General features: G+C 41.8%; 1 protein-coding gene across 20 annotated transcripts in view; it reads right to left on the reverse strand.

Annotated features, from left to right (window-relative positions):
• The window catches only part of Rg (A kinase anchor protein rugose), a 341646-nt gene that overhangs the window by 73561 nt on the left and 256084 nt on the right, over window positions 1–12001 (reverse strand). For 12 of the 20 annotated variants that reach the window (XM_076772516.1, XM_076772472.1, XM_076772431.1 and 9 more), the window contains 10 exons: window positions 10557–10928; window positions 8626–8756; window positions 7313–7420; window positions 5167–5371; window positions 4696–5034; window positions 4088–4214; window positions 3865–3973; window positions 3554–3729; window positions 3105–3379; window positions 2847–2983 (listed from right to left, as the gene is read on the reverse strand). In XM_076772516.1, the coding sequence (XP_076628631.1) occupies window positions 2847–2983; window positions 3105–3379; window positions 3554–3729; window positions 3865–3973; window positions 4088–4214; window positions 4696–5034; window positions 5167–5371; window positions 7313–7420; window positions 8626–8756; window positions 10557–10928 (1979 nt within the window). The remainder of the gene's footprint in view (window positions 1–2846; window positions 2984–3104; window positions 3380–3553; window positions 3730–3864; window positions 3974–4087; window positions 4215–4695; window positions 5035–5166; window positions 5372–7312; window positions 7421–8625; window positions 8757–10556; window positions 10929–12001) is intronic. The other 8 variants (XM_076772567.1, XM_076772499.1, XM_076772422.1 and 5 more) reach the window with 4 other exon arrangements.

Genomic DNA, 12001 nt, shown 5'->3' on the forward strand with positions numbered 1-12001 from the left:
AGAGACTCCGGCCGCCGGGAGAAGGACAGAGGAGCCCGAGAGAAAGGAGACCCGTGTAAACAATAAATCACGATAAATACGTTTGCCTGGACCATTATAAAAGCTGGAAGGAGGGAGAAATCGACGCGATCGGCAAGGCCCAGCGAGGCAGCGAGAGTTCACCCGATATGCAAGTCCCAAGTCCCTTGCCCCGGGGCCACTCCCGATGCAGCCTCCTCTGAGGCCGCGCATTACGATCGCTTAAGTCTCGGCTCGACTATCGAGTGATCCATCGCCTACGAATTCGACGAAGCCTCCCGCCTACCCTCGGGACATCCTCGACTAATGAGCGTGTCTCGATCGCGAACGACTCGTTCTCTCTCTCTTTTCCTTTCATCTTTTTCGCCTATCTCTCGCTGCTGTTAAGTTCCTCGTCTCTCCTCCTCGTCTAGCTTTATCGCTCTTCGTCGCTATTTCTGTCTACCAGCTCGTTCTTGCCCTCCGCGGTTCCAGGTGCGTTCAGCGTTTCTCTTTAAAAAGGATTCCAATTAAGAGGCCGAATGAGTTCGTGCTCCTATTCACGGCCGGACCGAGATATATCGGAGACGACAGGTGGACACGACCAAATCTTTAGCAGAGGCCATGACGTTCGCGACAACCCTGAAATCGGACGGACACCGAGGCGAAACTTTTCCGTGGATCAAAACTCGAGAGTTCGGATAGTTCGTGCCGAGGACGCGTCGAAGAAACAACGCTCGATGATCAGACTTCGAAGACAGTGTTTGTTAACTCTGCGAATGGGATCGTATAAGGAGCCTGAATAGCGTGTAGTGTAACCTCGTGTAAGTTTTAACCTCGCAGAAGCGAACATTGCAACGATAGCGATCAAGAATTTAACGAAGGAAAATAAATGTTTTAATCCATACGAAGTGACCTTTATCTTCCGCTGAATCTAAGATCAATAAAAACTCGTTTTTATTCCACGATAATGACGATCAAGGGAAACGGTTAAAGAAGAAATATTTAACGCAATAAAAATTGTGAAAAGGAACGAGCCCAGATAATAATCGAATGTATGAACTTTGTCTTGAAAGCCAGTGTGTTATTCATATCAGTAATTCATAACACGCGATATCATCTATTACTTAATTATTTAAAGGCACGCTTTGCTTCTCTTTAAATTTATTTTTCTCAGTAAACTCACTAACAAAAAATTCGTGAAAATTGTTAGTAATCTAGAATACTACAAATCCCTATTAATATACAGTTTCCCAAAAACTACACAGACTCACCCCCCAGTATCCAGACTCCAATCATTTATGCAATCCTCCTGCCAGCATTTTTGAGAATGTTCCCTCTTGGATATTCGATTACAAGCAGTACCACTCGAACGCACAGAAATTTTACTATCTTGGGTCCTAAATGTCCAAGACTTGACGTTACGTCCCTCGTCAAACGATCGCAGCAATCGATGCCGATTAACATAAAGAAAGACAAAATAGAAAGGATAGAAACTTCGTTCTCCGATTCCCTCGGTATCCACGAAATAAAAAACCTTGTAAACACTTTTGCGAACGTGCAACGGGGAATTCGATCGCCGATACGTTCCCCCGATCCATCTGTTCCCATCGGATTGTCAAGGATCGCATAAACAGGATGTCGTACTAGACGTGCGATAGTTACTAGATAGACGGAGAAACTGTGGTAGTTCGAGTGCATTCCTGAGGAGCTGCCTGTTCACCTATGCCACCGATGTGTGGCTAGTGCGTGGCCAAGGCGATGGAACGCGAGGAGAGAGAGAGACGGAAGAGTGGGTAGGCAGATACTGGGCCCTGCGGGGGGCTCATAATTGCCGACCCTGAAGATCGGCCGACCCCATGGGGCCCTTCCCTGTTTGTTTTATTCCCTAGTTATACAAACGCGAGATCTACGACCGATATATGATAATCGAGCCTCCAGTCCTTCCAAGCCTTCTCACTCCGGTTCTCGGGGCCTTATCTTTGCCTCTCTCTTTTTTCTCTCGGGATGACCACCTTCGCGGAACGTGACCACATTATGGACGCTGATAGACAAGGACACGTCCGAACCAATTCCGACTCAGGCCCCAAACGCGGGGTCAGTATCGTGGAAGCTTTCGCCACGTCTCATCATTTATGATTCGCATTTATTCAAATTCCAGGCCGCGAGGTATGATTGATACAATACTTGGCGATACCCTGTCGATCAAACGTATCGAGGCCCTTTGTACGCGAGAAAATTACTTAAACTGATTCCGGTTTTTTATCTACTTCGTATTACGTAAATATTTCTCAACTATTTTTCTATGAAACATTTTAAATCATAACCGAAGCATATAGAAAGTTTATCTGAATATTAATGGCAATGTTCAATCGTTCCGTTGTTGCATCAGTACCAGGGTGTATTCTAGTTTAAAAGTATTCGATTATCTGTGTTTGTGTATTTTTTGAAAACATTTCTCGCGGAAAGAATTCGCAAGAAGGTGTAGCGCGTTTGTGCGTGGTCCTGGATTTCAATGCGGGGTAACGTTATCTGCGAGTCAACCGGCGACCATATTTCAAAGAGATAGCTTCGCAAATGCAACAAGTTGCTCCAAATGCATGTAATAGACGGTATCTTAACGCGGTTGGGACTGACACAGTGATTAATTATTTAGATTGCGTATGACACATGATAAATGCAACCAAGAAAATGCAGTTGGGAATTATAATACAATAAATTGGCAGTCGAACCATGGATTGTCTTTCGCAATTCGGGGAAGCCTTACGTATACGTCCAACTCTTTCGAACACTAAGCTCCCCGTTATCACCACTGGCTACAATGTTAGTCTGAATGATTGTTCACTTACCTCAGTGTCGATCTTCTTGAACTCTGGGTCGTCCTCGTCCACCTCGAAGTACAGTTCCGTGGACGTAACGGAGATAATTCCAGGAGCCATGATACCTGGCGCGATCAATTTCCCTTTCGTGCTGATGTTCACCGGGCCTGGCGGAACACGATCTCGTTGCAGCTTAAGTATGTTAAAGTCGGGACGGAACGACATGCAAACGGAGCGTCACGCTTCGCTAGGCAACGAAATCGAACGAAACGAAACGATAGATCTCACCTGTCAGGTCGTTGTCGAGGTCCCTGTCGTCCGACAACAGCTCACTGTCGTCCATGAGATCCGCCGACTGCAATTGCTGCTGATGTGCACGCGAGGCTGCGAGATGCGCGTGAAACTCTTCACGCGCTTGGAGGATCGCATCCTCGGGTGCACCGTGCTCGAGAGCCGCCTTCAGTGTAGCCTCGGGATGGCTCGAGCCTAGTGGATTGTGCACGAAACGCTTACGTCTACGTGCATCATCCTCCCAAGCATCTAGCTTCCAGTATTCGGCCAATCTGCGATTTAAAAATTCCAAAATTTCAGTGTCCCGTCCGAGACAAAAATTATAACTTCTAGAATAATCAATTTTCGATCTGAGACAAATTGTATATCTTCATTTTCATGGTTTGCAAAAGTAACATGATCCTGCGAATAAATTTTTATAGCGACTATCTTGCAGAGGTGCTTACTTTGCAGCCATTGGATCCATGTATCCCCAAGCGCCATGTTTATTGGACAGGATGTTTCGGACTTTCTCCAGTAATCTGCTGGCAATCACATTGTCTCGTCTTCGGGCAGCTGTGATCAAATGATCGCACATTCGTTCCTCTTCCCGTCGGTCGAGCAACGTTTGCGCGCACTGTGACTGAGACGGAATTTTTACGATAAACATTTCGACCATAACTTTGGAACCGGACTCGTTACCGGGGTACAGGTAGGAAATAGACATCGTAAAAATGTGTACGCGTAAAAATTAATTGCACGAGGCGAAAACAGGTACCTCGAAGTCGGCGTGCTTTAACACGTCGTCCGCTCTCATTCGGTTCAGGATAAATTCTGCCTCGTTGGCGACTCTGACTATATGATCCTTCATCGCGTGAGACAGCAACCTGCATAACATAAACGTAAACTTTTACGATACGAACCAGCAGACCGTTCGCCCGCGGTAGACCGCGGCCACTATAACTCTGTCGTTCTAACGATGATCAAATGAGCCTTCTTACCTTCCTTCGTTAATGAGCTCGATGAAAGCGAGGCCCGCGTGTTTCTGCAAGGAGTTCTGCCATTCTTGAGAACAAAGTAGCATCACCAACTCCACGACGGAGTTGCTGTTCTTGAAGGTGGTCAAACCTAACGATCGACAGGTGAACGAATCGTTAAAGAGATTGTTCTCGATTTCATAAATATTTCCCTCTACAAAAGTGTTGACCGCTCCTAAACGAGAACGTTCGGAAAGCGAAATGCATGGGGCTCGAAAAGTACAAAAAAAATAGAGGAGACGCGTCGAGTGATTTATAAACGACGCTCAATGTATCGAGCGTCGTTGAAAATAAAGCGCATCGATACGCGACACGACCGTCATTCGCGACGTTCCACGAATGTAAAATTCCCGCGCGAAGTGCCGCAGACCGCGCGCCGCGCGAATACGAATATCGAACGATTATCCGGAATACGTCTTCCATCTTCCTAAGCGAAACTATAAACCGACTAATTTGAATACCTTCGGCGAGGCGGACACGAAAAAGAAAAAAAAGAAAGAGACTGACTACAGAAGCGTCGGAAATTTTGACAAGTTTCCTTGTCTTGGACGCGAATTCCTCGACGGTCGTACCTTTTCCTTCCATCAGCAGCTCCTGGCCGTGAGAGCCGACGAGAGTTTTCGAGAGGAACGGGGCGAAATCCACCATGATCTCGCGCAGAAGCGGGCAAACGGAGCCGAGCGCCATTTCCAGTTTCTGCGTGAGGGACGCCTCGCGCGAGGGCGTCGGCACCGGTAGGTGATCGACGAGCCCTTTGATCGGCAATTCGTCGGGCCTCGGGGACGCGGAACTCACCACCAATCTGTCCGGAACGCGGACCACAGAAATCTCCGCCGACGGTTTTTCGCCGCGTTCGACATTCCCCAGCATCTCTTGCTCCAGAACGTTACCTTCGCTGTCTTGGATTTCACCTGCGCAGCGTGCGAACACGGACAATTTACACGGTCTCGCGCAAAAATAATCGAAGATCTTGAGAGCAGAAGAAACTGGTATGCTCCGGGGATAAATCCTTGATCTTTAAAAATAATGAGACGAAGTCTTACCGCGAGTATGAGCCATATTGTGAATGTTTCGCGGGTCTTCTCTTTGATTTGTAATTGGGATCGAGTCCCCGTCCTCGTTCAGGTTCACGTCGGTCCAAGCCTCCTCGGAGGAGTTATGCTTGTTCTCATTGTCGGTGGTGATATCGGACGGACTAGGGTCCGCGGTGATGCTGCGATGAACCGTTTCCTCGCTGGAATCGTTGCTCTGAGAGAAAGTTGAATAAAGGGGGCGAGATTAAAGCCACCGTACTGTGACGAGCGATTTTACGATTGTGCAAATACACCAATCAGGAAACTGTCGAACGCTTAGGGAACTTTTAAGGTACGAGTGTGGGTTCGACGCGTCTGTGCGCTGTACCTTAAGAAAAAGTGGGCTGATGTATGATTTCGGCGATGGTCACAATTTTGTATTTATTCTCTTCTTTAGCATCAAGGTTTATAGTTCGGTTTATAGTATTTATGTGAAGGTAGGTATATCGAAAGTTGTGTCTGATAAAATCATTTGAAGTTACGGTAATTGGAAACAAAACTACGACTACTTTGCTACGGTACTGATTACTTCTAACGAAAGCCTAGCTTTCGTTCAACACGCTAGTCATAAAGATCTATAACAGTCTTAGGAACGTTTACTTGTAGGAACCAAACGATACACAGGATGCCCTAGGATTTACTGTCCAAATTGTACCGGCTTGTTCTATGAGAAGAAACGAGACAAAAGACAGGTATGAAAATTGTACACGTACTCGATGCTTCGTACCTTATTGTAGATACCACTGATATAAAAAGAAGAATCATTATTTATATTAGTTCGGATTAAAGTTCTTGTTAGAGTCGAGGTTAGCTTAGGTGTATCGTCATTATACTGTAAATGTATAATTATCTTCGCTTCCCTATTTATGTTTTACTCAATACTCCATTTCATATTGCAGACAGCTCTGGCGCAAAAAGATGAATCATTATTTAAATTAGTTCAAACTAAATACATATCATTTAGCTATTCTTATCTTGTAATAAGAGCGAGTCCATCATTCCCTTCCAATTTCATATTTCTATAATAAATCTGTAATAAAGTATTTACGGGCCTGTGTTTATATGTCATTTATTTCTTCTTTCTACCCATAAAACACACTGGTACAGTTTACCTGAAAAATCCCGGGACACCCAGTATACTTTGCAATTAACTCTCGCGTGCTATGCATTTTACGTTACTTTATGTCATGCAATTAATCGTACACGACTAATACGCAATCACCTAATACGTGTAAACATGGAATAGAAGCTTCCTAGACTCTCAAGCTCCGCCGGCGAACGTAATACCGCAATAACTACGTGGATTACGTCCATCAGCCGCACGTAATAAAAACATAACTACGTATAAAATCACGTGGATAAACACCGAAGAAATACGAGTCAAATTCTTTCAGTTCTATTTATACTGTTCGCTAGCTTTATTGCGTACCCGTCGAATGGGCATTCTAACGCGTCGTCGTTGCGTTTCTTCTTTGCTCTCGGACAGAAAATTTGTAAACGGTTAATAAACTGTTGACGATGTACAATAATCAGAAATAGTTTTCGAACGCTCCCAAAAACACGGATGATTGGTGGAGACATTATTAGATGGCGAAATAAGTTTTCAACGACCCTTTTGCTTTTACTTGTTCTCCCTTTGCGTTGCTCTAGAAGCAAATATATACATTTAAATTGGTAACTAAAGGGATGCGTACATGATTAAATCGTTTTAACTGCAACTTGCTTTGCAGTGATCCTCGGCCCCTGCCCTGCGACATTTAGAAAAATATCCTTGTACTGGTTTCTCGGCAAAGGAATAGTAATAAATCAAGCGTGCAGGTATTCATTTGCACGGTTCGTTATTTGATACGATTTTGCATACTAAAAGTACGGTAATGGTTTTTACGTGGAAGAAATCGTTATACTTGAGTGGCCTAGAAGGAACAATGAATCTAAACTGTTAATTTCTTCAGGTATGTTGGTGTCTACGCGTACAATTTTTAATTTATTTTTATTGTACCATCGATAGCTTTTGCAAATCGTTGAGAACTTATTTGGCCGTTGTAAAGTTTTCTTTGTACAAGGAAATTCTCGTTTAAGGTGATTCTTCCGAGTCCGTACTCAAGTCAAATTTTACCTGGATAGTTCGTGGCAGTGGTTCGGGTCTTGAAGAGCCAAGCGTTGGTTCTGACGAGGTGTAATCCTCGAGAATTGTCCGTGGCCGAGGTACACCACTGTGACCTCCCTTCAGAACCAGTAGTTAGTACGCATAGCAATGCAAGCAGAGGAAGTTAACGATGAGAAAAAATCAAAGAATAAAGGTGTCGCATGCTTGAAAATATTAGAGATCAGAAATTACAGATAGATGTACTCTTGTCGGGAGTTACGAAGATATAAACACAATCGGATCGGGCCTAAAGTATTTTCAAATGTTGGATTTATCATGGTAAAACTTTGAACCAACCTTTACCGTGCGATAATAAAACTGTCAATATACATATAGAATTACATAATATCTTTATTCTGGGCTACGAAAATGCAATCGAACGCTAAGTAAACACTACATGCTGGATGTAGCAGAAACTGTAATTTACGGTGAGTTACAGATTTGGATCCAAAAATTACTCAAGGGTCGGACCTAATGTTTAAACTAAAAAAAATCAACTACTTCTAGGAGAAATTCTCAGTCGAAACTAGCGTCAAATGATTTAACAACACGTAATTCGTTTCTTTTCCTTCTTTCGTCTTTTTTGTCTCGGATCAACTATTTATTAAGTTATTAGTACTCGGGACGCATGCAGTTCGTTCGTTCTTTACGTCGAGGATTCTATTAAAAGTACGTAGATTTTAGGTTTGAAGTGTTCTACGGAAGAAATATCGAAAAATGACAATTCAATTAACGAATGCAAAGCGTATCGTGTGGGCGGAAGGTGTCGATTTTACTACGATCGTAGATCGTGCGTGATGGAAAGGTGCAAAAGTCATATTGCCATTGAAGTATCATCGAAAAGTATGAAATATGTACAACGTAATATACAAGAATGTTCCACGATAAGTGATGAAATCGAAAAACAAGTACTTTTACATACAAAAATAAATCGGAAACGCGGAATACAATTTGTTCTGGTCATAATTTACAAGTGAACTGAAATTATTGAAGAATCATGTAAGCATGCAGTCTCAAGTAAAGTTATTGATAAATAAATATTCTCGTAAACGACAATTCGTAAAGTATACTCTCGTATTCTCGTTACTTTCACGTATAGACAATATTGAGCAAAGATTCAGAAGGCTTTTTTTACCTGAGTAATATCGGATCTATAAATCCCGATCTGCGTGTCTTTCGTATAGGCAGATCGTATTTTGTTGCACGGTTTGAACGAAGTATGCGGTAAAAGTTGCATCTTATCGAACAGATAATGAAACGAGAATCGCTGTTTGGTCGCTTACCTTCGTCGATGGTGGCCCGGACGACGAAACGTCGTGATCCGCCAGGATCGATGAATTGTTTTCATCGACAATTATAACCTCGTATTCACCGTCGTCTTGAGAACCAGCTTGGCTCATGATACCTCCGCTTCCTGAGAACACATTTCAACAACGTGAATATATGCCGGAAAGTTCAAGGAAATTATCTCTTGCAAAGCACATGACACGAACGCTGACGCGATCGACGATTCTCGCGAGAAATTTCAGACTCCCGGAGCCGAATCTGTTGGATATTAATTTCATCGAGGACAATTTACTAATTTGATCCGACGCTCGCGTGGAAATAATTTCAGAGTAAGTTCGAGGATATTTCGCCGATCGCATCGTGTGGGAGACGAGATCAATTAATAGTGCAGGAATTTCAAACGGAAAGGAAACAAAAACGAAGCGCAATAGATACGTAATTGAAGCATTCAAAATTGTTCAGCGATCCGAAGTTCGAGGGAACGGTTTCGTCGCATTCGATCGAATAAAAAATGTTTGAATCGATCGGATCGTCGGACTTCAGTGTCTGACGATAACAGTTTCCTTCCACTTCGAGTAATCGAAAAGAATAAAATAACGTTTGAATACTGTAGAAAATATAAGAAAAAATTATAAATTCGCAAGTAGTGATATACTCAATTCAACGATAAACAAATTTTGCTATCTACGTAAGAATAGAAAATTGTTAGAAGAATTTTTTTAATACGAGTCGTTTAAATTTTCAGATAGTAAAATAACTATAGAATACGTGTTTCCTTTTGCAATAAGGAGAACAATCCTGCGATCGGTGTAGAAAAAATTTAACGTCATTGCGTACAATTACGATGCAACGAACATGCAGACTCGTTGTTTCACTCGCAAATAATATGCAAGTAGTGCACATTTTTCATTCACACTTTATGTGCAAACAGTTTATGTGTCTCAAGCGTTCAGATAATATTTGACTGATACACCTTAACGAGCGTATTGCATATGCATAAGTTTTGTAAACAGAACTTTTAACGAGCGAAACATTTGTTCGGAATCATTTGTTATCCTTAAATAAAGAAATTTCATTCAAAGAATTATATTTTTTTCAGTGGTAAAGTGGAACCAATTCGTTCGTGTTTACAACACATGAATCAAAGAATCTATTAAAAAACAAAGTAAATTAAGGTTCAGAAGAAATTAAAACTCAACCAAAGAAATCCCATTCCTGCGAAACAAAAAATTGCTGATCGACAAAATTATAATTATGCGAGTGTGTTTATGTGCGTGCACGTGCATGTGTGTAAGTGTAGATCAAACCTTAAGTGCTGTTTCTGATGAGACACTCGGTTGCCTTGATCATAACACAACAAAATGTGTTACTTTGATAATAATTGCAACATAGAGGCGAACCTTTTTGTGACCAAGTGTAACAGTATTGACTAATACTTGTCTAACTAATAGAGTTACCCGTATCTCAAGACTGAAAGGAAAACTTAGGTGATTTCGATGCAAACTCTAAAGAAACAAACGCTTGGGAGCCTGTTTAGCTTAGGACGACAGTATTGGATTCGAAATAACTAGCTATCTGATTGATTTTGAACTCTTTTAGAAATAGGAATCGATTGAAATCATAGAAAAAAGAATACTTGATCGTAAAGAGTAGACGAAAATGGGATTGATAGACAGTTGGATAACTGGGCCACCGAGTGTCTCGTCCGAAAAAGCCCCAATCGAGCTCAAATTCATCAACGAGCAGCGACGTGCGGAACATCGGCATATCAATACGGAAAACGTAAACGAAAACGTGGAAGAAATAACGAAACATAGTAGTATCGATAGTTTTGTTCGTTGGCAGATAGACGGCAAGTAAATAATCGAGCAGGCCAAAGAAAGAACTCGAGCATTCCGTGGAACAACGTTCGGGCAATCGAGTTTACCTTGCAGACCGACACCGGAGTTTCTATGACAGAGATTTCGGGGCTGATCGATATGCTTTTGAAGCGTATGATGGTGATTGTTGTTATTGTGATGATGGTAATGATGATGACGATGATAGTTATGGTTATTTGGATGATGGTTGTAATGATTACTGTGGTGATTCGGGAGATAATAGTTGGAGGGGGGCTGGCGATTAGAGTGCCTGGCAGCCGGTAGCGGGTGCTGGTGGTGGTGCTGGTTGATGTGGTGGTTGGCATTGACATTGGCATTCGCATTGGCGTTAGGGTGAGATCCCGGGAGGAACTGTGGGTACACGTGGTGAGACCACTGTGGAAACAGGGGCCGCCCTCCTCCACCACCATTCCCATCTGCTGAGGAACCACATTTACCACGTTACCACGATTCTCGATCATATGCCCTCGTTTATGGCGTGCATTTCCTTTTGTCTCGTGTGCGTTATTTCACCATTCTCTACTGGGTTTCACTCTATCTGTCACCAAACTATTACTCGACCCGTTAGCGTGGATAACTATATCACCAATAATTACCGTAATATTTCGTTTGAACTATCAATATTTGTACCCTATCAATATGCTTTACTATTTTTAAGTTTGTTAATCGTGGAAATATTATAGATATAAGTGTACCTACTTTTCTGGAAATCAAGTTTTATCGAAGTAAAATAGAAGACTGCAGTAATGCATTTCCCAGGAAAATTCTTCTTCTTTCGAAAGATTCCTCTGTTTGTAACAAATTACAACTATGTATCGAAACGAGAATAACACTGTATAAGTAACTTTTCCACAGTAAATTAACATTATTATGTAAAAAAGCACATTGATAACAAGAATGATATTCACACGCGTAGGTAGCACTCGAATTGTAGACTGGTTGCCAGTGTTGCCACCACATAGTTTCGCGCGCACAATATACGACGATTATAATAATTAAATACTCTTCAATTCTATTAAATTTTGTTTTGCCATTGATTAATCTTACGTTCTATTTATTTATATTACTTGTTTTTAGCCTTTTCTGTAATATATTCAAACTATTTAAAAAGTTTCTTTTTTACTTTCAAATATGTTGCAAATGCAATCGGTTGCGCGCCATTAGGAACGCGTTGCATGTGCGAAGAACTGCATATTCGTTACAAAAGTGTGCTCTATTTTGTTTGAATAACTGTGAAATTATCAGTGAAATTGTGAAACAAGAGTTGTATTTACGCTGCAGATGATCATCATCTTGATTTGCTTAGCTGGTTACGTCTTTTTTTAAGGTAAGAACAATTAATATACATACAAGAAAATTGGTGCCATGCTTCAAGGAATTTCAAAGTTTCTCCCAAAGTTAAAAGCTGTTAATACAACAGAGATTTTATATTATGTAGTACAACAATTAGTACGTATAACTTCAAAGTTGAAACTTCATATTTTCAAATGTA

The sequence above is a fragment of the Colletes latitarsis genome, chromosome 1, assembly GCF_051014445.1.
Source record: "Colletes latitarsis isolate SP2378_abdomen chromosome 1, iyColLati1, whole genome shotgun sequence".
Lineage (NCBI taxonomy): Eukaryota > Metazoa > Arthropoda > Insecta > Hymenoptera > Colletidae > Colletes > Colletes latitarsis.